Source organism: Syngnathoides biaculeatus, chromosome 10 (assembly GCF_019802595.1).
Source record: "Syngnathoides biaculeatus isolate LvHL_M chromosome 10, ASM1980259v1, whole genome shotgun sequence".
Taxonomy (NCBI): Eukaryota; Metazoa; Chordata; class Actinopteri; order Syngnathiformes; family Syngnathidae; genus Syngnathoides; species Syngnathoides biaculeatus.
Window position 1 is genome coordinate 9,050,679 of NC_084649.1, and position 27,434 is coordinate 9,078,112.

The 27,434-nt window shown below is 42.2% G+C and overlaps 1 protein-coding gene and 1 long non-coding RNA gene across 9 annotated transcripts; one reads left to right on the forward strand and one right to left on the reverse strand.

Moving 5' to 3' along the window:
• The first annotated feature begins 190 nt into the window (after nucleotides 1-190).
• LOC133507111 (dynein axonemal intermediate chain 1-like) lies at nucleotides 191-25,879 on the forward strand. Of its 8 annotated transcripts, none has more exons than XM_061831792.1 (21): nucleotides 191-399; nucleotides 1,187-1,231; nucleotides 1,340-1,432; nucleotides 1,560-1,640; nucleotides 3,207-3,333; nucleotides 3,577-3,631; nucleotides 3,719-3,875; nucleotides 3,984-4,043; nucleotides 4,124-4,249; nucleotides 4,478-4,562; nucleotides 4,659-4,776; nucleotides 4,863-4,906; nucleotides 5,011-5,258; nucleotides 6,641-6,730; nucleotides 7,255-7,342; nucleotides 7,488-7,567; nucleotides 10,213-10,361; nucleotides 16,212-16,311; nucleotides 22,615-22,800; nucleotides 23,338-23,428; nucleotides 25,227-25,879. In XM_061831792.1, exons 1-21 carry the CDS (start codon nucleotides 331-333, stop codon nucleotides 25,259-25,261), a joined length of 2,127 nt encoding a protein of 708 aa, XP_061687776.1. In that variant the 5' UTR covers nucleotides 191-330; the 3' UTR covers nucleotides 25,262-25,879. The 8 variants fall into 8 exon arrangements, 5 of the variants coding, with proteins under 5 accessions (XP_061687776.1, XP_061687774.1, XP_061687771.1 ...); XM_061831790.1 differs by lacking the exon at nucleotides 191-399 and adding an exon at nucleotides 789-989 and having other exon boundaries at nucleotides 3,577-3,632; nucleotides 3,744-3,875; XM_061831787.1 differs by lacking the exon at nucleotides 191-399 and adding an exon at nucleotides 789-989.
• On the reverse strand, nucleotides 849-2,065 carry LOC133507113 (uncharacterized). The gene is made up of 3 exons (XR_009796749.1): nucleotides 1,793-2,065; nucleotides 1,316-1,430; nucleotides 849-978 (listed from the first exon to the last, which is right to left on the reverse strand). It is a non-coding gene; the product is annotated as an uncharacterized LOC133507113 (long non-coding RNA).
• Nucleotides 25,880-27,434: the final 1,555 nt, after the last annotated feature.

Below are 27,434 nucleotides of genomic sequence, written 5' to 3' on the forward strand. Positions count from 1 at the left end.
GGTCGGGGGATTGCTGGAGCCTATCACAGCTGTCATAAAGGACAGGCAGGAGGCAGGGTACACCCTGAACTAGTTGCCAGCCAATCACAGGGCACATAGAGACAAACAGCCGCACTCACAATCACACCTGGGGCAATTTAGAGTGCCCAATTAATGTTGCATGTTTTTGGGATGTGGGAAGAAACTCGAGTGGCCGGAGAAAACCCACGCATGCACTGGGAGAACATGCAAACTCTACACAGGGAGGGTTGGGATTGACCCCGGGTCCTCAGAACTGTGAGGGCAACACTTTCCAGCTGGGCCACTTTGCCATCTAATAATGGAATAATAATGGGAAAAAATGTGATGGTAAAAACAATAACGATAAAGGATGAGAAGCTTTCCTCTACATCTAATCAGGTCAGCAATTTGTATGTTGAATGTTTACGAGACTTTAAATTTTTTTGGACTACTTTCTACAACATAACAACATGAATTTCTTGGAAAAATACTTTTGGGAGACTATTTTATAATACTATATGCCAAAATGTCCTGGAAGGAAACTCGAGGTTTTGCACCTCATTGGTGGGTGTCTATTTACTTCTGTACAGCACTGTCATTCTCAGTTGCAAAGAAATTGTGAAACCACGACAGGTACACAATTAAAGGCTCGGATGCTGGTGGGATGTATTTGCTACTGCAATAATTTAGCTCAAATATGGTAATTGCGGTCCACCATGATTGAACCATGTTTATTTTGAGGATAACTTAAGCGGGCCAAGCAGAGGTATTATCCACGAGTGGCAGTAATGCACACCAAGCGTTGTTTGCAAGCTGCCACGTGGACAATCGAAGAAGGTTTATTGCCACTGGTGGTTGTCTCGGCAACTGATATACAACAAGCAAGCCAAGCCTGTCGTCACATGCTGGAAAGTTCCTCTGTAGTTTTCTTCAAAAGTTCACATTCTCTGACGATGCCGGCCAATAATGTTGCAGTACCTGGGAAAAAGGTAAAAATAATTATCATAGTTGACATGGAATTATTTTAATGAGAAAAAGGTAAACAGATCACTTAAGTTTATTCACTGAGCCACAAGACTAAGTCATATTGTTTGCAATTACATTAAAATAATTCTGTTTTTATACTGTGCAAATGTAACTATCACCTGTATTCCCATAACTTTATTTTTTGTGTTGCACTGTTCAGAAGGTTATCGGTACAAAGTCACAAAAAGCTACCAATAAGCGAAAGGTGAGTCACATTAAAAAAAAACTAATTCATAAAAATAGTCATTATTATTATTTGAAAAGAAATTGTGAAAGAAATATATCTAACCTGAAACTGCACACAACGTTGCAGGATGAGGACGACGACTGTCGTGATTACGCCTGGGAAGAACGGGCCCACGGTAAACTCACCAAACCCACTGACCAACTGGTTCTGACTGAAGCTGTAAGAGAGAGCTCATACTGAAATAATATTCATCATTATTTCGTCATATCACATTTGTATAATGAGTTATCCCACAACTTAGTGTTGTGCCATGTTCTATCTGTTTGTTTCTATATAAACATAACAGGAGCTGAAAGAAGACGTCACCAGGATTCTGACCGCAAAAAATCCACACGCCCCACATAATATTGTCCGATACAGCTTCAAGGTAAGCACTGTATCATTGTAACAATGTAAATGTATGAGACATATGTATTGTGCTAGCAAATGTTTTTTTCTTGTAGTTAGTGCTAAAATCAAGGCCTTAAAACTGACAAAAATGAAGTTTGAAAAAGCATAACTAAGCATCTTTGTCATTACCCATCGAGACGGAGGTAGGACCCAAATGCAGGAGTCGGAAGACGCAGATGTAATTCGTGAAAAATGTTTATTATTCCAAGATCGGGGATCTGGCAGGCAGTCAGGTGCAGCAGCGGTAGTCAGGACGTCGGGCATAGGTACACGGGGGAACAATCAAAGCAGGCAGGAGTATCAAGGGGTGTCAGGCTTACAGGGTTGGTCGGAGAACAGGCGGAGGTCGGTACACACGGGAATACGATCAGAGATATGGGAGTGCTGGAACGGGGCATGAGTTGCGATGATCTGGCGCCCGACCAGTCGCTCCCATGGTCCTATATATACCGGGGCCAATCAGCCAGCATGGGGCGCAGGTGTCCGCCTCCCAATCAGCGCGAATGTGCGGGCACCCGCACAGCCAGGGCTGGACCGGCAGGACCATGACAATCTTCATGACAATATTGTAAAGCACCCTTAGATCAATGGAACATTTCATCTTTGACATTCAAAAAATTTGTTTTGGTAGAAACATCCATTGCATACATTGGTCTTTACAAAAATTAGGATCCCACAGCCTTTACTGTCATTATATTACAACAAGTACAACAAAATGAGTTTAGTGCCCCAATAACATGGTTGGGGTATAAAAGACAAAAAAATCATAGATCCAATTTAAAGGAAAAAACTTAGAAGGCAATATATGAATTGACAAAATAAGTCGTCACTATAAAGTACCAGCCAGGGTGGCTCAGCTGGAACGTGTTGGCGTCACAGTTCTGAGGTTCCAGGTTAATTCCCAGACCTGCCTGTGTGGAGTTTGCATGTTCTCCCTGTGCTTGCATGGGTTTTCTTTGTGCACTCCGGTTTTCTCCCAGATCCCAAAAACATGCAACAGTAATTGGACACTCTAAATTGCCCCTAGGTGTGATTGTGAGTGTGCTTGTTTGTCTTGATATGCCCTGCAATTGGCTGGCAACCAGTTCGGGGTGCAGCCTGCCTCCTGCCCATTGACAGCTGGGATAGGCTGCAGCACCCCCGTGACCCTTGTGAGGATAAGCGGCTAAGAAAATGGATGGATATAAAATACCAAATGTGTATTATTCCCAGTCTATAAATCTTGAGCGCAGTCATTTGGTTTTGGGGGAAGAAATGTCTGAGTTTGATTGTGCCTGTTTTTGTTTTGTGAGTGGACCAGTCGCCATACAAACTGATGAGTCGGCAAGAAGTAATCTGAGTTATCTGAGTTCTGCCTTGTCATTTGTCTGCTTTGTCTTCCCCCCAAGGCTGGGAGGATATTTGCACTGTCTCTGATTGTATTGATATGCTATGAATCACAGCTATGCAATATCATAACAATCAGATGACTCACCTCTTGCCCATTTAATGACCTTGAACGGGAATCCTTATTCTTGGTAATACTTTGAGATATATTTTCCAGGAAGGTGCTTTCAAGCTGACCAGTGTTGTTGATCATATGGCTGTTCACTTTGTCCTGGAAGATTCTCTCATTCATCAGGACTCAGATGAGGCTCGCAGGCTGGCAGCCAGTGAAGACCTCACAGAAGGTACTTAATAACACCCACTTTTTTGTTTTATACAGAAATTTATCTTTTCTGTTCTATCCCCTGTTTCTGTGTTATTATAACTGCAGGCATTGTTCTGTATGTTTGTGTAGACCGTGGACAGAATTTTAGTGTAGTTTCTACTTGGTGCCACCAAGTGTCACTAACAACATGTTGTGGAATTTACTAAACAAAAGGTCCACTTTGCATTTAAGGTATCATGATTTGCTTCTTGATTGTGTGCAGAGACACGATCAGTTGATATTGAAGCAGAACTGGATCACGACAAACCAGAAACATTGGTAAAGTTTGTTGAGAAAAAAAACCACCCAGTTGTAGAGTCACCAATGTGGGTTTAACGAGAAAACCTTTGTTGTTTTTCCATGTGGGATGCATCCGCTGACGGAGGTGAGGAGGACGACGAGGCTAACGAAGACGAGAGACCAGGCAGTGTTGCCTCCAAAACAAACAATCAGGATCCAAAATGTACAAACCAGTTCAACTTCATTGAAAGGGCCTCACAGACACTCAATAATGCACTGCGGGTAGGAAATAATTTCAAACACACACACACACTCTTCCACATTGTGTAAAATAAAATACAGTGTAGAGTGTAATTCATCAAAATGCAGTTACAGTATGTTTTCCTTTAGGAAAGAAGTTGCCAGACTGTACCTCCTCCACGCTGCAACTATTCTGCCACCGCTAGTCAGGTGGTGGATTGTCGGATTTCTATACCGCTGCAGCGGCAGGAAATGGGTATAAATGCTCGACTCCTCTTTTGTCTTTTCAGTGGGAGATATATGATGCGTACGCGGAGGAGCTGCAGAAGCAAGAAATGGAAAAAGACAAACAGAGAGCCTTGCAAACAAAGAAAGATAGTGACAAAAGCAAAACGAAGATCCCAAACGAGACTCCGGTAACGCTGCCTACGTGCAATCTCCCTGATTGTCTTGTACAGTGTGCGTTTAATACCTGTAAATTACTATATTATAGTTCTCAATGAATTGTTAATTCCATCCAGACACACCTGTCACTCAAATCTAGAGTAGGATGTTTCTTCTTGCTTCAATCTGCTACAGGAAACACAATTTCCCCGTCAGACACGTTTTATTTTGGGTACTCAATTATAGTTTTATCCTTACAGAGTGATGACATCACCCAAATGGCTACGGCGGTCACACTTTTGGAAAGAATGGTCAATCAGAATATATGTAATGACATAGCACAAGGTAATTTTGGTCCAATGCTGTTTTAATCATGTGAGATTCAAAAGATCACCGATATTCCAATGTGACACTCTACACCCCAAATGTGTTCTCGTTCAGATTTCAAATACTTTGAGGATGCAGCAGACGAATTTAGGGAGCAGGAGGGTACTCTACTTCCCCTGTGGAAGTTCCAGTATTACAAAGCCAAAATGATGTGTGTCACTGCAATCTGCTGGTTGGTTGACCCACCGATAAAGACCGACACGACACAACCCATTTAGAAAAGTTCAAGATTAATAATAAATGCACCAAATTTCACAGGAATGAGAAGTATCCTGATCTTTTTGGTGTGGGCTTGGGATCATGTAAGTCAGTGGGAGCAAATAATCAAATCATTAAACTTTTTGAGAAGAATACATGTTTATTAAGATAAATGTATAAAACATTACTATATCCTTTCTACCTGCAGATGACTTCAGCAAACAAGGCCGTGGGATGCTTCTCTTCTACACGTTGAAGAACTCTACCTTCCCCGAGTACATCTTTCCTACAGGTTCTGGTGTGCTGAGCCTCGACATTCACAAGCAACATTCCAACCTGGTGGCTGTCGGTTTCTATGACGGCTGTGTGTCTGTGTACAACTTGAAGAAGAAAGGAATGGACCCTGAATACAAGAGCAATGCGAAAACTGGCAAGCACACAGACCCTGTCTGGCAGGTGAGGTATTATATTAATCCATCCATTTTCTTTGCCACTTATCCTCACGAGGGCCACGGGGAGTCCCAGAGCCTATCCCAGCTGTCAATGGGCAGGAGGCGGGGTACACCCTGAACTGGTTGCCAGCCAATTGCAGGGCACATAGAGACAAACCACCTCATTCGCAATCACCCCAGGGGCAATTTAGAGTGTCTAATTAATGGTGCATGTTTTGGGATGTGGGAGGAAACCGAACTGGCCGGAGGAAACCCATGTAGGCACGGGGAGAACATGCAAACTCCACACAGGCGGTGCCGGGATCGAACCTGGGTCCTCAGAACTGTGAGGCCAGCTCTCTACAAACTGATCCACCGTTCTCTACAAACTGATCCACCGTGCTGCCTATTATATTAATGTATATGATTATTTTTATAATATATTATATGGTAATACATAATAGATGATGTGTTCATTTATGTTGTTTGATGCGACTTGATGTTATGTTATGTTACTAACAGAAAGTACAAACTCCATTTCCAATGAAGTTGGGATGTTGTGTAAAATGTCAGCAAAAAAAAAACTCAATCCAATGACTTGCAAATCCTTTTCTACCTATGGGAGTAATTGAATTGAATTAACTACAAAGGCAAGATTTAATGTTCAAACTGATAAACGTTTTTTTGTTTTGGGGTTTCGGGGAGGAAACATTCACTCATTTTGAATTTCATGCCTGCAACAGATTCCAAAAAAGCTGTAACAGGTGCACCACTGCATTACATCAGCTTTTCCTTTCAAGCATTTGGAAACCGACGACATTAATTTTTTAAGCTTTGTCATTGGATTTGGTTCCGTTCTTGCTCGCTGTACAACTTAAGTTGCTCAACAGTCTGAGGTTTCTGTTGTCATATTTTTCACTTCAAAATGCACCGCACTTTTTCAAGGGGTAACATTTCTTAGGGGGGTGGGGGGGGTCTGATAGGCCAGTCTTGTGCTGGTAGTCTTCCATGTGGAAGCTGGCAACCAGTTAACGGTGTACCCCACCTCTCGACCAAAGGCAGTTGGAGTAGGCTTCAGCTCGCCCGTGACCCTAGTGAGAATAAATGGCACAGAATATGTGTGTGTGTGTGTGTGTGTGTGTGTGTGTGTGTGTGTGTGGTGTGTGTCTGTGTGAGTGAAAGAGAGACTGAGTGTATATGAGAGTGGAAATATACATACTCTAGATGCATAAAGTTCAGTCTTTACCAAGCCTCTCACCCTGTGTGAGCTGCATTAGGCTACAGTTTACCTGTGACCCTCGTAAGAACAAGCAGTACTGGAATAGAAAATGGATTGATATACTGCACTATACTATATTAGATTTATTTAAATGTGTTTACTGCCATTAATTACAACTTTTCAATCAGGTACGATGGCAGAATGATGACATGGACAACAACCACAATTTCTATTCTGTGTCCTCTGATGGCCGTGTTGTGTCTTGGACACTCATTAAGGTTTGTTTTGAGCACACGATATACTACGTATAACTACCACAGTCCAATGTTTCTCATTAACACAATGTAGGTTGTCATATTTACAAGGATGAATCAATTTGAATAATATCTGACACAAAAGGGCTTCGGTACAGTATCTGAAGACAAAGTTAGACTTGTGAGTTCCACCTTTTCCATGTTTTACTGGTTACATCATCTTCTGATCTTTTAACAAGTACTACAATGATATTTTTTTTATCTTGTACTGCTGTCTTCCCATATATGTTCAAGTATATACCGTACTTAGTAATTATATTTTCCATGCACAATGCAGTGCTAACATATGTATTCGACCACATCTGCGGCCCTAAATTACCAGCATTACTGTAGTAACTAACGAGATTATAATTTGTGTAATTGTTGTACACTCTAGGTTTAAATATATTTTAAACAATAAACTCTTGTTTCACTTTTATGTCTAGCGATCTAATACATTCGTTTGGCACTCATTGTAAGTGTATCACATTGTATTTGCATGCCTGCAGAACGAGCTATTCTTCTCGGATGTTCTCAGGCTTGGAAGGGATAAATCTGTGTTGGGTGGCCCACAGAGTGTGCGTGAGTGCAACACAGGTGAGATTTCTTATTTTCTTGATGCAATACTGAATCACACCAGAAATTGTATACTTTTTTTGTCAACGTTTTTTTTCTTTTAACTTTCATTAGTCAGGCCAGTGTGTCATTGTGAATTGATTGTCTAAATACCTGTTGTCTACAGTTGGAGGTATATCCTTTGACTTCCACAAAAAGACCGACTCTCTCTTCGTTGTTGGCACTGAAGTGGGTAAGATACACAAGGTATGTTGAAATTCCTTCCACCGTGCGAGATTTGGCTGTCTTTGAACTGCCGCTGACTTGAAATACAGCAGCTGTGCTCACAAGCCATAAAACTGATTTAGGCTCAGACCACGCACTTTATTTGTCACTGCAATCAGACATTTAATCCAAACTCTACAAACAAATTCTCAAACTTGGACTTTTTCAACTCTTCAACCACATCAGATTTTATTATCCTCTGTAAAACTAACAACAATTTTACAGTTCTGTTTTCATTGATCTTTTGTCTGTGGTATCTTCTTAATCTTCAGGTGAGAGACATTCAAAGCATTTGAATCCTGAAAATTATCCTGAAAAGGTCCACTGACATGAAATGCATGATTTTTAGTATGTTATTTATGAAAAAAAGGCAGACGGAATGGACCCATCTGTTTTTTCGCCACACAACATGAATTTGACATGTATGGCTTTTTGTCACTCCCGCCACGAAAATCCTCTCGAGGGATTTGTTTTCGAGAAGAAGCAGGAAGTGACGTTAGAAGCAGATGCCCACTCAAGCGGTCTCGTATGTTTGTACCTGTTTTACCTGTTGGAATGTAGTTCTTTGTTCCTTAGTGTTAGCCAAATGTCGGCTCGTTGTATTGCTGGATATTGTTCGAAGACTCGGGAGGATGGATTTATTCTTCATACTTTTCAAAAAGACCCAGTTCGTCATGAAAAATGGATTATAACGGGTGCAAAGGACGAGAGCTTCGTGCGTTTTAAATGACAGCAAGGTGTGTATACAGCTACTAAAAAATATATATATATAGTTTGGGGGGGACGTAATCCTCTCAGAATTTAACAAAAGATCTGCGCACATAAATCAGTGGTGCTAAATGTGTCGATGTACCCGTCGGCACCGAGCACAGCTTTAGTAGCGCCTCATCCGCTGCGGATGAAGCACAGCTTCGGCGGCACCTCGCCCACCGTGGATGTTTTGTGTGATGAGGCGCGGCCTCGGCTGGGTTGGCTCATACATACTGTCTGGGAGTCTGTTGTTAGTTAGTAGTGATTCGTGTATCATTTAAATATGGCTCAAAACGAGAAGGTAATATTTCCCCGGTCACTTCACTCAATTGTGATATGTTCTCTTCTTTGAAAAGTGCTTCCGTGTCCCATAGTAGGAGGCACAGTGTGTTTTCTGTAGCAAATATCCCAGTGTGATATAATGAACAGAAGATGCAGGCAATATGGCTTCCACTTGGATGTCGAATGAGACTTCCACAACTTTGCGTATGCAAGACGCGCTCTCCGCTCACATTTATTTATTCGTATGGACATTGAAGTGAAGAATGTTATATGTATTTTTCATTACAACATCTATTTTACAATGTTTATAGGCATGACCTTTAAATATTCAGTGTCAATTCTGTACACAGGCACATCCCTGGTAAAAAGAGGGTGTGCATAATTGTGCAACCACATTATCTTGTGTTAATTGTACTTTTCCTCTATAAAGGATTTCTTCTTTTTTTACAATTGACATAAAGATTTAGCTTGGTCTTTCTTTTATATATCCCCAAAATAGAATTTCAACAAGAATGGACAGACTTATATTTTTCTATGTGCCCTGCCATTTGCTGGAGAACAGTCCAGGGTGCACCTGCCCTTTCGCCAAAGTTAGTTGTGATCCTGATGAGGAAAAGAAAAGTGCTATAGAAAATGAGTGAACGAACATGCTGTATAGTTGTCGGTCCACAGTTGATAGAACTGTACTGCTGGTTTTTCTCACTCTCAACTGCTTATATTAAATACATTACTTCTAGATCGTGTCATTGTTTTTTTTTTTGATTTGCTTTGGGAGGAGCAACTGGTTAGAGCGTTGGCCTCACAGTTATGAGGAGTGGGGTTCAAATTCTTGTGTGGAGTGACAAAACTGAGGTTCCACTATATAAGTCCTGTTATGATGATGCGATGATACATCTTAATGGTTCCACAGGAAGGCAGTAGTATGGCAATCCATGATGTACAGATTAGAGACGGTGACAGGAGACAACAGGAAGCAGAGCTGGAGGTGCTGGAAATGAAGATGTTGAGGTTCTCTCTAGGAGTGAGCAGATTGGATAGGATTAAAAATGAGCTCATCAGAGGGACAGCCAAAGTTGGATGTTTTTGAGACAAGATTCGAAAGAGCAGACTTAGATGGTTTGGACATGTTCAGAGACGAGAGAGTGAGTATATTGGTAGAAGGGTGCTTAGGATGGAGCTGCCAGGCAAAAGAGGGTGAGGAAGACCAAAGAGAAGGTTGATGGATGCTGTGAGGGAAGATATGAGGGCACTTGGTGTTCGAGAGGAAGATGCAGGAGATTATGTGGTTTGTATGGAAAAAGATGGTACGCTGTGGTGACCCCTAACGGGACAAGCTGAAAGGAACGAAACGCCCACCCAGGGAAACCATAACTATAGTGTGGCCCGCAACAAAAATGAGTATGACACCCCTGATATAATATACTGTATATTTGTTCATGTACAGTTGTCACACTGCTGTTGTCATTTTTTTTCCTCATTGCAGGATTATTAATTCTATTATATTTTATTTTATTGCATTCTATTTTCTGTACCACTTTAGATGTTTAGACTATCATTGTTGACAATTCATTGTTGATTTTGTTACGATTCCCTAGTGCTCCAAGAATTATTCAAGCCAGTTCCTGGAGACATACGCTGCCCACAATATGGCAGTGGATGCAGTAAAGTGGAATCCTTACCACCCAAAGGTTTTCATCTCATGCAGCTCCGACTGGACCATCAAGATCTGGGACCATACTGTCAAGTAAGACAAATGATGGATGCAAGATAAAAATATATTTAAAAAAAAAAAAAAAAGAAAAAAAAACGCTTCATTTTTAACACAATGATTGTCTTTGATAGTCAGCTATTCAGCAATCCACTCCATTTTGTACCAATTACAGTGCATCGTTTGAAATCAAAATTCGACTGGATTTTTTTAAATTTTCTGTTATTAATTGTTTTTTATTTTTTAATGTTACATTGTAAAATCATCTTTGGAGGGCAGGGGGGCCTGCGTAAAATCAATGGACCTGGCTTTAAGGGTATAGTGCTTTATCACTCGGATGAGCCCAACAATCTTTATTTATTCCACTTTAATTTTAAAACTTTTATACTTAAGTTAGAGTTACCTAGGAGTTGAAAAATGTGAGTGAGTTTGAATACCTTTAGTCGTACAATTCTTCTTCTTCTTCTTCTTTTCCTTTCGGCTTGTCCCGTTAGGGGTCGCCACAGCGTGTCATCTTTTGCCATCTTAGCCTATCTCCTGCATCTTCCTCTGTAACCCCAACTGCCCTCATGTCTTCCCTCACCACATCCATAAACCTTCTCTTTGGTCTTCCTCTCGCTCTTTTGCCTGGGAGCTCCATCCTCAGCATCCTTCTACCAATATACTCACTCTCACGCCTCTGAACATGTCCAAACCATCGAAGTCTGCTCTCTCGAATCTTGTCTCCAAAACATCCAGCTTTGGCTGTCCCTCTAATGAGCTCATTTCTAATCCTATCCAACCTGGTCACTCCGAGCGAGAACCTCAACATCTTCATTTCTGCCACCTCCAGTTCAGCTTCCTGTTGTTTCTTCAGTGCCACTGTCTCTAATCCGTACATCATGGCCGGCCTCACCACTGTTTTGTAAACTTTGCCCTTCATCCTAGCAGACACTCTTCTGTCACATAACACACCAGACACCTTTCGCCAGCTGTTCCAACCTGCTTGGACCCGTTTCTTCACTTCCTGACCACACTCTCCATTGCTCTGTATTGTTGACCCCAAGTATTTGAAGTCGTCGACCCTCGCTATCTCTTCTCCCTGTAGCCTCACTCTTCCCCCTCCACTTTTCTCATTCACGCACATATATTCTGTTTTACTTCGGCTAATCTTCATTCCTCTCCTTTCCAGTGCATGTCTCCATCTTTCCAATTGTTCCTCTGCATGCTCCCTGCTTTCACTGCATATGACAATATCATCTGCGAACATCATGGTCCAAGGGGATTCCAGTCTAACCTCATCTGTCAGCCTATCCATTACCACTGCAAACAGGAAGGGGCTCAGAGCTGATCCCTGATGCAGTCCCACCTCCACCTTAAATTCCTCTGTCACACCTAAGGCACACCTCACCATTGTTCTGCTGCCATCATACATGTCCTGTACTATTTTAACATACATCTCTGCCACACCAGACTTACGCATGCAGTACCACAGTTCCTCTCTTGGTACTCTGTCATAGGCTTTCTCTAGATCCACAAAGACGCAATGTAGCTCCTTCTGACCTTCTCTGTACTTTTCCACGAGCATCCTCAAGGTAAATAATGCATCTGTGGTACTCTTTCTAGGCATGAAACCATACTGTTGCTCGCAGATACTTACTTCTGTCCTGAGTCTAGCCTCCACTACTCTTTCCCATAACTTCATTGTGTGGCTCATCAACTTTATTCCTCTATAGTTCCCACAGCTCTGAACATCCCCTTTGTTCTTAAAAATGGGAACTAGAACACTTTTCCTCCATTCTTCAGGCATCTTTTCGCCCGCTAGTATTCTGTTGAATAAGTTGGTCAAAAACTCCACAGCCATCTCTCCAAATTGCTTCCATACCTCTACCGGTATGTCATCAGGACCAACTGCCTTTCCAGTTTTCATCCTTTGTAGTGCCTTTCTGACTTCCCCCTTAGTAATCATTTCCACTTCCTGGTCCTTCACTCTTGCCTCTTCAACTCTTCCTTCTCTCTCATTTTCTTCATTCATCAACTTCTCAAAGTATTCTTTCCATCTATTTAGTACACTACCGGCACCAGTCAACACATTTCCATCTCTATCCTTAATCACCCTGACCTGCTGCACATCCTTCCCATCTCTATCCCTCTGTCTGGCCAACCTGTAGAGATCCTTTTCTCCTTCTTTCGTGTCCAACCTGGTGTACATGTCTTCATATGCCTCTTGTTTAGCCTTTGCCACCTCTACCTTTGCCCTACGTCGCATCTCGATGTACTCCTTTCGCCTCTCCTCAGTCCTCTCAGTATCCCACTTCTTCTTCGCTAATCTCTTTCCTTGTATGACTCCCTGTATTTTGGGGTTCCACCACCAAGTCTCCTTCTCCCCTTTCCTACCAGATGACACACCAAGTACTCTCCTGCCTGTCTCTCTGATCACCTTGGCTGTCGTCGTCCAGTCTTCCGGGAGCTTCGGTTGTCCATCGAGAGCCTGTCTCACCTCTTTCCGGAAGGCTGCACAACATTCTTCCTTTTTCAGCTTCCACCACATGGTTCTCTGCTCTACCTTTGTCTTCTTAATCTTCCTACCCACCACCAGAATCATCCTACATACTACCATCCTATGCTGTCGAGCTACACTCTCCCCTACCACTACTTTACAGTCAGTAACCTCCTTCAGATTACATCGTCTGCACAAAATATAATCTACCTGCGTGGTTCTACCTCCGCTCTTGTAGGTCACTATATGTTCCTCCCTCTTCTGGAAATAAGTGTTCACTACAGCCATCTCCATCCTTTTTGCAAAGTCCACCACCATCTGCCCTTCAAAGTTCCTTTCCTGGATGCCGTACTTACCCATCACTTCTTCATCGCCCCTGTTTCCTTTACCAATATGTCCATTACAATCTGCACCAATCACAACTCTCTCGCTGTCTGGGATGCTCAGAACTACTTCATCTAGTTCCTTCCAGAATTTCTCTTTCAACTCTTGGTCACATCCTACCTGTGGTGCATAGCCGCTAACCACATTATACATAACACCCTCAATTTCAAATTTTAGTCTCATCACTCGATCTGATACTCTTTTCACCTCCAAGACATTCTTAGCCAGCTCTTCCTTTAAAATAACCACTACTCCATTTCTCTTCCCATCTACTCCGTGGTAGAATAATTTAAACCCTGCTCCCAAACTTCTAGCCTTACTACCTTTCCACCTGCTCTCTTGGATGCACAGAATATCAACCTTTCTCCTAATCATCATGTCAACCAACTCCTGTGCTTTTCCTGTCATAGTCCCAACATTCAAAGTCCCTACACTCAGTTGTAGGCTCTGTGCATTCCTCTTTTTCTTCTGACGCTGGATCCGGTTTCCTCCTCTTCTTTGTCTTCGACCCACAGTAGCTGAATTTCCACCGACGCCCTGCAGGTTAGCAGTGCCGGGGGCGGGCGTTGTTAACCCGGGCCACGACCGATCCGGTATGGGATTCTTTAGATGAACGCTCATATTTGTTTGGCACAGTTTTTACGCCGGATGCCCTTCCTGACGCGACCCTCTGCATTTATCCGGGCTTGGGACCGGCCTACAGATTGCACTAGTTTGTGCCCCCATAGGGCTGCATTTTTAGTCGTACAATACAAGCTGCAACTTATTATGAAAACATTAAGATGTTTATTCTATTCATATTATCAATATTATTACTAGTACTACTTCCTGAAAATATGTTTTGGGTTGTTTCAAATATTCTGACCCTTGCATTTACATTACATTTGAATAGTAATTTACCCGCCTTGTCCACATATTCTCCATGTATGAATTTCATCGCATAGCTGTTGCCGCCCACTCACCTCCCCACCCAAAATTTGTCTCAGATCCCTGGTTTTACCCATCCCCAGTCAACTCCTTTTCCACAAATTTTTCAATTGTAAACACAAAGTTAGTAATGTCCTTTAAAATATTTTAAATTCACTTAACAAATTCACTTCTGGGATCAGCAGACCCCTCCTCGAGCCATCACCTTATCGTGGTGGAGGGGTTTGTGTGTCTCCATGATCCTAGGAGCTAAGTTCCCTGGGGCTTCATGCCCCTGGTAGGGTCACCTATGGGAAAAAGGTCCTATGTGAGGGACCAGAAAAAGTACGACTCCAAAACCCCTATGATGAGTACAAAAATTGGATCTTGGTTCCATTGCTGAGAGCTGTTACCAAAAGGTGGTCGGTGTCTGTTGTGGGGGTAACCCACGAACACGTTGGTGGACAACAACAGTGAGGGAAAGTGTCTAACTGAAGAAGAAGTCCTATTGGGCATTTTTGGGCTGTGGGACTCCCGAGGCAGATGATAGGTACCGGCTGGCCAAGCAGAATGCAGCTTCGGTGGTCACTGATGCAAAAACCCGGGCGTGGGAGGAGTTCGGTAAGGCCATGAAGAACGACTTCAGCACAGCTTCGAGGAAATTCTGGTCCACCGTCTGGTGTCCCAGGAGGGGGAAACAGTAGACCGTCAACACTGTGATGGTGGAGATGGGGCGTTGCTGACCTCAACTCGGGATGTTGTGAGTCGGTGGGGAGAATACTTCGAAGACCTCCTCAATTCCACCAACACACATCTCTGGGGTTGAGGTCACCGAGGTGGTTAAAAAGCTCCTTGGTGGCAGGGCCAAAGGGGTGGATGAGATTCACCCGGAGTTCCTAAAGGCTCTGGATGTTGTGGGGCAGTCCTGGTGAACACGCCTCTGCAACATTGCGTGGACATTGAGGACAGTGCTTCTGGATTGGCAGACTGGGGTGGTGGTCCGCATTGCCGCCAATAAGTCGGACTCGGTTCGATTGATAGTTGGACCGCCGAGGCTACCCTTTGTCATCGATTTTGTTCATGACTTTCATCGACAGAATCTCTAGGCGCAGCCGAGGCATAGAGGGTGTCCGGTTTGGTGGCCTCAGCATCACATCTCTGCTCTTTACAGATGATGTGGCTCTGTTGGCTTTATCAAGCCGTGATCTCCAGCTCTCACTGGAGCGGTTTGCAGCCGAGTGTGAAGCGGCTCCGTTGAGAATCAGCACCTCCAAATCTGAGACCATGGTTCTCAGTCGGAAAAGCGTGGCGTCCCCTCTCCGGGTCAGGGATGAGATCCTGCGCCAAGTGGAGGAGTTCAAGTATCTTGGGGTCTTGTTCACAAGTAAGGGAACAATGGTGCGGGAGATTGACAGACGGATCAGTGTAGTGTCTGCAGTGATGCGGACTTTGCATCGGTCCGTTGTGGTAAAGAGGGAGCTAAGTTGAAAGGCGAAGATCTCAATTTACCAGTCGATCTATGTTCCTACCCTCACCTATGGGCACGAGCTACGGTCGTGACCGAAAGAACAAGATCCCGGATACAAGAGGCCGAAATGAGTTTCCTCCGCAGGGTGTCCGGGCTCTCACTTAGAGATGGGGTGAGAAGCTCACTCATCCGGGAGGGGCTCAGTGTCGAGCCGCTACTCCTCCGCATTGAGAGGAGCCAGATGAGGTGGCTGGGGATCTGATCCGGATGCCTCCCAGACGCCTCCCTGGTGAGTTGTTCCGGGCATGTCCCACCGGAAAGAGACCCCGGGGACGACCGAGGACACGCTGGGGAGACTATGTCTCTTGGCTGGCTTGGGAACGTGTCGGGATCCCTGTGGAAGAGCTGGAAGAAGTGGCTGGGGAAAGGGAAGTCTGGGTATCCCTGCTGAAGCTACTACCCCCGCGACCCGACCCGGAAAAGTGGTACAAAATGGATAGATGAATGGTAGACGTATTCTGATTAAAGAGAGGTCACTTCTACTCAATGTTGATTTAAAAAAAAAAACTTAAATAGGAAGTGAGATTGTTGACATTGCTTGTCTATTATGTCCATATGTTTTTTTTTCTTTTGTTTTTGTTTTTTCCAGCACTCCCATGTTCACATTTGAGCTCAAAGCTCCAGTTGGTGATGTAGCCTGGGCACCGTACTCCTCCACCGTCTTTGCTGCTGTCACCACAGAAGGATTGGTAAGAATCATCTTAAGGGGAAATAAACAACAAGGCAATAATCAACCTGTTGAAACTAATATCTGAAAGAATGTATGTTCATAGATTAATGTTTGTCGCAATATGGTGATCTTTGTGGGTGGTTTACTTAGCTTCATAGTCAGTTTGACGTGACCAAGTTACAGTCACCATTGTTACTAGAATCAGAATGAGCTTTATTTTGACAGTTATGTCAAAAACACACAAGGAACCTGTTTCCGGCAGCTGGAGCTGCTCCAGTATGACAACAACCGACAGTTGGCAGAGAAAACATCTGAGACATAAAGAAATTGGGAGAAGAGTCACTGAGCAACAAAAAGCTACCACACGCTTGCAATGACGGTACAATTTTTTTCCAACAATTTGATATAAATTATAGTTATAATCATAAACTACTAAGTAAATGAATAAATAAAAATGAAAAGAACAATAAAACTATAATTTTAAGTTAGCTGTCCAAGAAGTTGATTTCAAGAGGGGAAAAAGCTGTTGGAATATCTGCTAAACCTAGTTTCCATAATTTGGTCGCACCTACCCAAGGGAAGGTGCTGGAAGAGCTGGTGACCAGGATGTGGAGGGTCCAAAAGGATTTTTGATGCTCTTGTCTTAGTTCTGCCAGCAAGCAAGTCCTCAAGGGGGGAAGGGGGCTACCGACAATCTTTTCAACAGTTTTGAGTGTCCGTTGCAGTTGGAGTTTGTCCTTTTTTGTAGCAGCATCAAAGCAGACTGTGATGGAGGTACAGAGTACTGATTCAATGACAGTTCGTTGTGTAGAACACTCTCAACAGCTACCGTGGCAGGACGTGCTTCCTCAGAAGATTCAGGAAGTAGATCCTCTGCTGGCACTATTTGAGGATGTAGTTGTTGTTGATCTCCACTTCAGGTCCTGAGAGACTGTAATTCCCCGGAACATGAAAGTCTCAACGTTTCACACAAGGGAGATGGACAATGTGAGAGGCAGCATGAGGGGTAGCGAAGGATCCACGATCATCTCTACTGTCTTTAGTGGGTTTAGCTCCAGGTTGTGGTGGCTACACCAAACCTCCAGCCTCTTCACTTCCTGTCACTATGCAAACTTGTCACCACCTTTGATGAGCCTGATACCTGTGGTGTCACCTGCAAACTTGAAAACTTTGAGGCGTGCATTCGGGTGAACTTATTTGTGTAGAGCGAGAAGAGCAGCAGGGAGATGACACAACCTTGGGGTGCCCCAGTGCCGATGGTGCGTGTCGATTAAGTAGCTTCCCCCAGGCTCACCTGCTGTGTCCTGCCCATCAGGAAGCTGTAAATCCACTGGCATATGGCAAGCGTGATGCTGAATTAGAGAGTCTTGGAGGAGAGGAGTTCGGGGATGATGGTGTTGTGCGGAATGTTGAAGTCCACAAACTGGATCCCCACTTAGGTCCCCTCGCTGTCGAGGTGTTCTAGGATGAGGTGCAGTCCCATGTTGACTGCATCACCCACAGACCTGTTTGCTCAGTAGGCAAACTGCAAGGGGTCCAGTAAGGGGCCTGTGTCACTCATGAGGTGGTCCAGCATGTTTCTTTCAAAGGACTTCATGACATTAGATTTCAAGGCAACAGGCCTGTAGTAATTCAGACGTGAAATTGCAGTTTTCTTGATGATCGGGATGATGATGGAGCATTTGAAGCAGGATGGTACTTCACACAGTTCCTGAGATCTGTTGAAGAGCTCTGTGAAGACTTGAGTGAGGTCTAGGCCCCACCGCTTTGTTAATCTTTTGTTGTTTGGCTGTGAGAATAATGAGGGCTGAGTCTGGGTGTTTTTTTTTTCTCTATTTCATTGACTCTCGCAGCAAGCGTTAGCAGTGCTGCATTTGTGTTAACTTAAGGGGAAAAGTACTCGCCAGTAAGGGTAAAGGAGGCAAACTCATGCGCTGAATAGAATGGCTTACAGTTGAAGAACAGTGGCTCTAAAAACAGATTGTAATGTCTGCTGAGTTGTGTAATGTCCATGCACCATTTTTCATTACTATAGAAGCATTTGCGCCGCCTTTTGCTTGATTTGCATTTAGTTGTTGAAAGAAAGTCCAAGGTAGGCTCCCTGATGGTTAGTAAGTTTTCCCATGTGTGAGTCCAGAGACGATCTAAACACACCAAAACATGGGCAGCACTTGAGAGCATGTAACCGAGACACTCCACGTGGATAGGCGGCATCTTGGGTGTACAGGTATTATATATTGCATTCTTGCACAACAGAGTACTCCTGTTTTGTAAAACCATTCTTACTTTGGGCAGACAAAGACCATAAAAGAATTGAGTATAAATTCATAAATTATAAACACATAAAAACCAATAAGATATAGAAACAGTATAAAATTTTTAAAATTACCAATAGGGCAATAGAGCTCGTGCACGTGACGTCACCATTTCACAGCGTCATATTGCCGGTCAAACAGAGCTGCTCGACATTGTGGGAGACATTGAACCGGAGGAGGATATTTACAATGCCCGAGACCTGTTGTGCTGTTGGTTGTCACAACAGATGAGACAGATATTCAAAGAGATCATTCTAAGGAATACCAGCTGAAAAGACCAGTAAATATCGATGGATTTCAGCAATTAAACATGATGGATGGTGGCCAACCAAAATTCACACGCCTGTGTAGCGATCGCTTCATTTCAGGTAGGGATTATTCTTCTCAATATCAAATTACCAAAAAGTATTTATAATGCCATGTTGGCTCATTTGAGCTAAATCTGAAAGCTGAAAAGATTGATGGATTCCGGCAAAGGTCAACGTGTCGCCGAACACACTTTGGCGTTCACAAGCCGTCAAAACCGTCACTATGTGGGATTTAGTCCTGATGAGAACAGATCCAGCAACAAAGTATTCATATGCATCCAGACTTTTATGCGCTTTCAAACTTTTCCGTGTTCACCATCTCAACGACTTACTCACCAGATCCATGTGTATATCCAGATGTCCAAGACAAGCGGAAGCGAATTAACAGTTCGATTTCTTATCGGCAAAAACACGATTTCGGCATTAAATACGGGTCCTCTATGCTGAGTTTATCTAATTCTTACACATACTGTTGTTTATTTTAACCTTTGAAATGTCTGACGGTATCGGTCAAGACTCTGGGCATCGTGCTATAAGACATATTTCCGTGTCGTCTCCAACCGACTTAGCATTGAGCAATGCTTAGCTTGACCGGCAATATGGCGAGGTAAACAAAAGTCACGTGATTTTATGGCATAGGTGCACAAGCTCTATAGCAATTCTTGGTTGCTGCTATCTTTAGTTTGAAACTGGGCATAGAGATGAAGATATGAAGCACAGCTGTCAAAGACGAGGCCCGAAGGCCATATGGTTTTATGTGGCCTGCAAAGGCAACTCATGTGTGTTAACTTCCATGATACTTGTGAAAATGTGTCCCAAAATTTCAACTTGTTAAATGATTGAACATTGAGCTATTGTAAGCATTTTTGTATTACCAAACATGAACAACGGTTGAAAAACCCATTACCCTGGACTTCTGATTTCAAAACTAGTTCATAAATTTCATGAGTAAATATGATGGGGCAATTAAAGATTTTTATGGTTTCAGTCATAACGGCCCTCGAAGGGAAACTGTTACTACAATGTGGCGCGTGACAAAAATGAGTTGAACACCCCTGGTGTAAAGATTGAGTTTAGGGTTAGGTGTGTTTGGAGGTCATTCCAGGACTATGGACCATACCTAGTAAAACTGACAGCTCTCTCCACCCTCAGTCTGCACTGAAGGTACCATTAAGTGCAGACAATGACGGGATCTAAGATTGTAGTTACATTGTACAGGAACAAGTTTAGAACAAATGCAAGTGAGTAATCTGTACAAAATGACCTTGTATATCAAAGTGTGCCAGTGTTGTTTCTTGGCGAGCTAAGCAAAAAAAATCAAAACCATCAACCGTGTAATACTAATGACAGCTGAAACTACGCTGTCTAAAGCTTCGTATTAAATTTCAATGGTTCTTCTTTGGCGTTTCAATACTACCACTACTATATCACTGTGTTTTGCTTACTTGCCAAATAAGTGTGGTCACATAATTTAAAAATGACTACATGGGAAATGAAACATAAAACAGCAATGTTCAACTTTTTCTCTATCACAAACCTTATTTCCTTGGGGTCACATTTGCCATTACTCCCCATCCTGGTGCCATTTTACCTACGGTCGGGTCAGTGGAAACTGCAGCTTAATGATGCATTTTTCTCATTGGGACAGAATTCTTGTACTCTCCAAAGGGTCATTGATCAGCGCGTACTAATTATTCTCCCCACACACCTTCAACTGGTTCTTTTTTGTCATAGTGATGATGTGCTCCATTTAATAAAGCAGCCAATAAAACAAGGAAATGAGCATTTGAGTCTCAAGTGGAATGTGAGCAAAAAGGCTGATCAATTCTTAAGAAGTCATTTGAAACATGACAGTCAAACTGTTACCAAAAAATAAATACCTTGCGTGATTAAAATGAGGATTAAACTGTGGTGGATCAAAGTCATTATCGTTGATCCACTTTCTTTTTTTTTAATTGCCCAAACTGATATTAAGAAAGTGAACATTTTGGCCTGTGATTGCAAACTCTAAGCCAATGATTAGATCTGTAAACGTCACTTTTTGACAGAAATGTCACATGTGATTTCAAATTGTAACTGGGCGCACAATGTCCTCCTCTAGCAGTTGCAGAGATTTTGATGCAATAAGAGAAAGTCATCCTTTATTTACGCAAAACTCGATCATTTACACTTAGTTGCAATACATAATATCACCATATTCACGCATGATATTTGTCTTTTCTGTGACATCCATTTGACGCATTTAGACTGCCGCTATCTGCAATCATGTTTGTGAGGATAACAAAGTGTCTGGGGGCTTGGTATGTGGAAAAATAATGTGCTCTGCTAACACATAATGTTTCTACTTCATTTTGTGTGCGTGTTGGGGGGACTTCACATCATAGCTGAATTTTGGGGAATTGTCATATCAAGATGAATTATTAGCCTGCCCAAGTGAAATTATTCCTCCCAGAAAATGTGATTTACTCTTTCCACTTTACCTTTGAGAGTCACATATCTTGCATGTCCAAAGTTAACAAAGTTTTCTTTATCTAGTAGTGACAGCCGGTATCAGTGAGAATACTTGTGGGTGCATGGTGTAAAACATGCTGTATCATGCTTAGGTCCAAATAAAGAAAAAACTCAAAATCTAATGAGTGAAATTTTGCTATTGTCTCTAATCAGTATATCTGCAGATTTCATAAAAACACATTTGTCTTGTAGTTATAATGAAAATTACAAGGTTGATAAATACATGAGCAATCAATTAATCACTGACATTTAAACAATTGCCCGAGAGCTAAACTCACTGTAGTCCACGGCCAATTAAAGGCAGGGTGCAGAAAGTCACGCAGATCAGTATTTACAAGTGATGACTGTGTCGCTTTGTGTGCGGCCAGTATTCACTCACAGTAAGTGAGGACACTAGTGACCCCAGCAGCCAGTTATCAGCTGGCTTGAAGGAGTGGGCTGTAAAGTGGATGACACCACGTACTACCTATGTGGTGTCAACCATTGCAACGACACTTGAACGGTGTTTCTCCCAAACAACACAGTTCAGTCCACTGCATTTTGGATTATAACTGGATTGTATTTCCATCACAAGGTGTGTTGTTGGGATGGTGATACTGCAGCTAAATCAGCCACATACTGAAAATAGTGTCACATGATCATAGTGTGGCACTGTGAATGTGACAAAGAAGAGGGGAAATGTGACACGCTTAAATAAGCACAATGGAAAACCTTGGTCATTCTGTGTTCTTTCATTTTGGAACTTTGTTTTTAATGCTCCTCTCGTTAAAGTCCTCCTGCCACCACAGGGTCACCGTCTGTAACTCGCTCACAGCTTCATGCAAGACTCTCAGTGCCTCGTTAGCTTTAGCACAACCCTAACAAAAACAATGGGGAATTTTCTTGGCAGGTTAGAAGGGCTGACATTTCATAATGATGGTTTCTGTTCGTCTAGAGCCGTGTTTCCATTGCATTCTCTCCCCAGTCCTTGGTTATGTAAACTTTACAGGACATAGTTTGCCATGATGAACATATTCCTACAGTACAAATAGCCATGACAGGCTTCACAAATAATACAAAATGCACAATTCGCTCTGCCCATCTCTGGTGAGGCCACTGCTTCCTTACACGCAACCATGGTATATCTCAAAAACTAGATGTGCATATGTACTTAACGTTATATACATTGTGTTCGGACATCTTTTTCAGGTACATGTTTTTGACCTGAGCATCAACAAATATCAGGCTATCTGCCAGCAGCCAGTGGTGGCAAAAAATAAGACCAAACTGACTCACATTGAATTTAATCCTGTCCATCCCATTATCATCGTGGGAGATGACCGAGGCTCAGTCATCAGCCTGAAACTGTCCCCTAACCTTCGCAAGAAGCCAAAGGTAAGAAGAATCCTTATTCCAAAAACCTGCATCATAACAACTTCAGACTTCAACTTCAAAGTACGTAAGTCAGGGGTGCTAAATGTGTCGATGTTTGATGGCCGGCGTTGTTGTCCGCTGGCTTTGTTGTTGTTCGCCGGCTTTAGTCCCGATGTGTAGATGGATGGGGCGGGGAGATGGTGTGGGTGTGTGCAGAAAGGAAAAACGAGCTCCACCCCCCTCCGGCTTCTGGGCACCCCTGAAGTAGTTACTTCGCCCGCCATGGGTCCTCCTGAGTAAACTACATACACAAGGCTTGTAAAAGAGTTAGGAAATCTAACAATTATAGCCCTGTCATTTTGAGTATTTCTTCGGGTTCCTCGTCCGTCTGTCGGGAATCTGTTGTTAGTTAGAAGTGAGCCGCATATCGTCTAAATAAGGCTCGAAACAACGTGGTATAATGGCCCCGGTCGCTTCACTCTCTTCTTCAAAACAGAGCTTCAGTCTCAGAAGGGGTGTTAGAAAAATCCGCAAATCTCTCTTGTTCATCTGCCATAGCAGGTGGCACAGCATCTTCTCAATGGCGACTGTCCCAGTGTGACAGCTGGAAATGATGTTGCAGGCAGTAGGGCCGCCACTGGGATGTCAAGTAAGACTTCCACAATGTTGCGCATGAATGACACGCTCTCCACTCATTTTTTTTTCGTATAGACATTGAAGCGAATAATATTATATGTAGTTTTCATAACAATATCTATTTTAAAATGTATATTTGGGTGCCAGTTGAGCTTTAATAAACACTGTTAAAACTTGCATACCTTGAAATATTTTCAAATTGCATATAGTACGTCAGATGTTTTAAGTATGCCTTCGGTTAAAGTTTATTTTGGTTTATATTTTTTAATGCAAATGTTTTCCATAGTCCTACAATAAAAAGAGAAAATGTCAGAATAGCTTAATCTCAGAATGTGTAAATCGCTTAAACCCTTTAGAATCCAAAGTAGACTCCCTTAAATACACAATTTAAAAACTAAAACGAAGTCCAATTTATTTTGATTTCGTTACCAGCCATAAATGCCTTTATCAAGGAGGAACTTGCAGAATTGCTTATTGGTGGTGCAATGAAAACAGTTTCAATTATTATGATCTTAATGTATTGTGCATTTTACACTCCATTGTGGGCCATACATATAAACTTAAGCACTGGATACAGCATAAACATATCCATACTCATGTACACACACACACATACACACACGCAGAGGCCCGGTGGCACATCACCGTCAAGATATATTGTAGTTCTTGAGAATACATTTGGGACATAATTACAAAGTTCAACACCACTGCCAATTCCGTTGGACCTTAGAGTGACAAATGGCCATCAGACACATGCGCCCGTTGTAAATATTATCAACAATACTGTATACGACTAACATTAACAGAGACACCCTCAAAAATTAGCACAAAGATAAAATAGCAATGACCTGCTGGATAGAAGAAAAATTTTAGGGTGTCACGGAAAATGTCTGATATATAGGGTATGTAATTCAGACACATATTAGTTGAGTTTAACAAGGTGATTCAATGAATGAAAATGAGTGTTTAATGATGTTTGCAAAGTGTCTTTTATAATCTAATTATCTACTATATTGATCTGAGCTGGAGGACTGCGGTTACATCAGCTGATGTTCACAATTGAAGGCTGTCCATATTGAAGTGTTCAGGATATTATTTGTCATGCTGTTTGTTAGGAATGATGAGAGTGACAATAATAAAGAAGTAAAGACAAATACTGGCACAATATTGGAATAGTACATGTGGCCATGGCGGTGTTGATGAAGTCAACCAAGATAAATTGATAATTATCAATATTTTACAAAGCTGTTTTGAGGAGGTGGAGTTTGCTGTAATAATGTATTAGAATGGAAGGAGGGGATATTCTAATATGCTAATATGTCTTTTTTTTTTGTCTGTCTCATTGTTTTCCCCTCGTATGATGTACAGTATTAGGATAAGATTGGTTTTAGATTAATGTTGAATAATATCTGTGCTCTTTTCTTTATTATGGTTTAAATTTTGAGCTTCAGAGAAGGCAATCATTGAACAGCACTTTAGCACACACATGCACCCGCACACACAAAACATAAACCCTTTCCAGTAATATAGGCAGATGAAGACAAACAATGGCCAGGGCCAATCCAGGGAATAAACTGACTTGGCCAGTGTTTTTCAACTCCAAATCCATGTAATATTTGTTTATATGTTCCGTTTGCAGTGTCAATCCATCTTATGTTTTGTTGTTGTTCTCACTATATTAAATGCCGCCAGCTTCAGTGGGTTTGACATCTCTTTTTGTGTTAACTCAGCAAAGGTCAAATAAATAATGCATGCGTACATGCATGTGTGTGTGTGTGTGTGTGTGTGTGTGTGTGTGTGTGTTTGTTCAGGGCAAGAAGGGTCAAGAACTCCCCGAAGGTCCTGAAGTGGAAATGGCCAAGATGGAGAAGCTTCTCAGTCTACAGTGTGATTCCGAGCAAAGCAGTGTGGGCTAACGTAGCCATCACAGTTTCCTCATTGAGTCTGCATCACGTTCATTCAGAGTGCATCAAAACAAGAATGCCCTGCCCTGAATGTCAATTTGTTTTGTAAACAATCGTTTGCATGTCTCTCTGTACATCGTAATGAAACTGGAAAGTGAAGTATAAAGAAAAGGGTTTGGGTGAGGATTTAGTGTTATGCCAGCTTCTCACAATTTGAATCATTTCAACAAACGTATTTAACCATTGATCGAATTGTTGTTTGTTGGTTGGTTAGTTATAATTATACTATTATTTTTTTTACAGCTTGTACCGTATCTAATCAAATTATCATTAAACTCTATGGAAGGGTAGCATGTGTTCCAAGATATAATCTGTTATATTTTGCTGTACAACCATATAAAAATGTGAGTATGAAGCTCATTTTACAATTCAATCACAATGGAACTGTTTCCCCACTTCAGTGTAACTGATTGAACCCTGCCCATCTATTCATGTCTACCCAATTCTCCATGAACACGGAAGTAGCCTGCTAACTAACAAAAAAAAACTGTCCAAATATAGTCCTCTTTGGTTCTTTCATTTATATCATGTACTGTATCTTATGTACTCACTTTTGACTGATTTGAATAAAAATTAACTATTTTCCTAATTCAGAATTCAAATGGTGGATTCGCACTCACATTCACACCTACAGACATTTTAGAGTCATCAATTAACCTACCAGGCATGTTTTGGGGATGCGGGAGGAAACCGGTGTACCCAGAGAAAACACACGCACACGGGAAGAACACACAAACTCCACACAGGCGATACTGGATTTGAACCCGGGTCCTCAGAACTGTTAGGTACACATCCAAATCAGTCATCCAATGTCCTGGACAGACATACAAACTCAAATACATTTCAAGCCTGGCAGAAGTCAGGGCTCTACCAAAGCAGGTAATATGTGATGAACATTATTTTTATTATCAAAGACATCACACACAGACAACTGTGAAATGTGTTTATTTGTATACAGTAATACTCCTTGCATGAAACAGGCAACATTAGGACTGCGGTGCACTTCTGCCGCAATTAACTGAGGCAATTCTGTATGTATTGTACAAGTTGATTAAGCAGTTGTGTGGGAGTGCATTCTTCTAAGTGAACAAATTAGCCTGATAGATTAAGCATCTTCAGACATCTAGTAGACAAATGATGTCAATTGACTTGCACATGTAGTCCCAGGCAGCATTCCAGGGATGAACCAAGAGTCTTTTGACTTCCATCAACATCTTTGCATTGAGTCATGATGCTGCTGTTTGGTTGTGATGCTCATGTTGAGTGAAGTACCACTCAATGCCCCCCGACACCTGGCTGCTGACACATGCAGCATTCTATCCATTAACTGTGATTCATTAATTCAGATCCTCAGGTTTTTTTGGAGAGGGCTACATGTCCATATTGCTTTAACACCGTAAAACCCTTTCCCGCTTTGTTTTCTTTGTCTGTTGTGTTCGGTGTGCACGATAAGGACAAATGTATTTGGAACATTTGGCCATTACACCTAGGAAAAGGACTTCAAAGTCTGGGTGCTATTTGATCGTTCATCCAGAGGAATAGAGAGTAACAAAGAGGAGCGGGTTCTCTGGTGAAGTTCATCCCAAAGGTGGTTCCTGGGGTTGAGGTCGGAGCGCTCACACTCATCTTAGTAGGTCTTTATGGGCATTGCTTTGTGCATTTGGGCACAGGCATCTTGGAACAGAAAAGTATCGGCGTCTTGACAAAATGGAAAAAAAAAAATGTGTTGGAGAGATTGATTGAGTCATGCATCAAAACTGGAGCGTACAAATTGGACCCCTTGCAAATTCTCTCCACGTGTCATCTAATTCAGGTCAGAGTCAGTGGGACAGCATGCAAAGTAGAAGCAGATGTCAGCGTGCTCGGCTAAAATTAATGCACCCCAACAGATTTTTTTGTGTGCTTCATTTCAAAATCTAGATATTTATTCATGCTGTGAAAAAAAAATGTTTGATTGTAAATGTGATTTGACCGTGTGCACAGAAAAATGCAGACAATTTTTTGTTGCAGTTTGCAAAAAACACTATTTAAATAATCTACTAATAATTACTATTT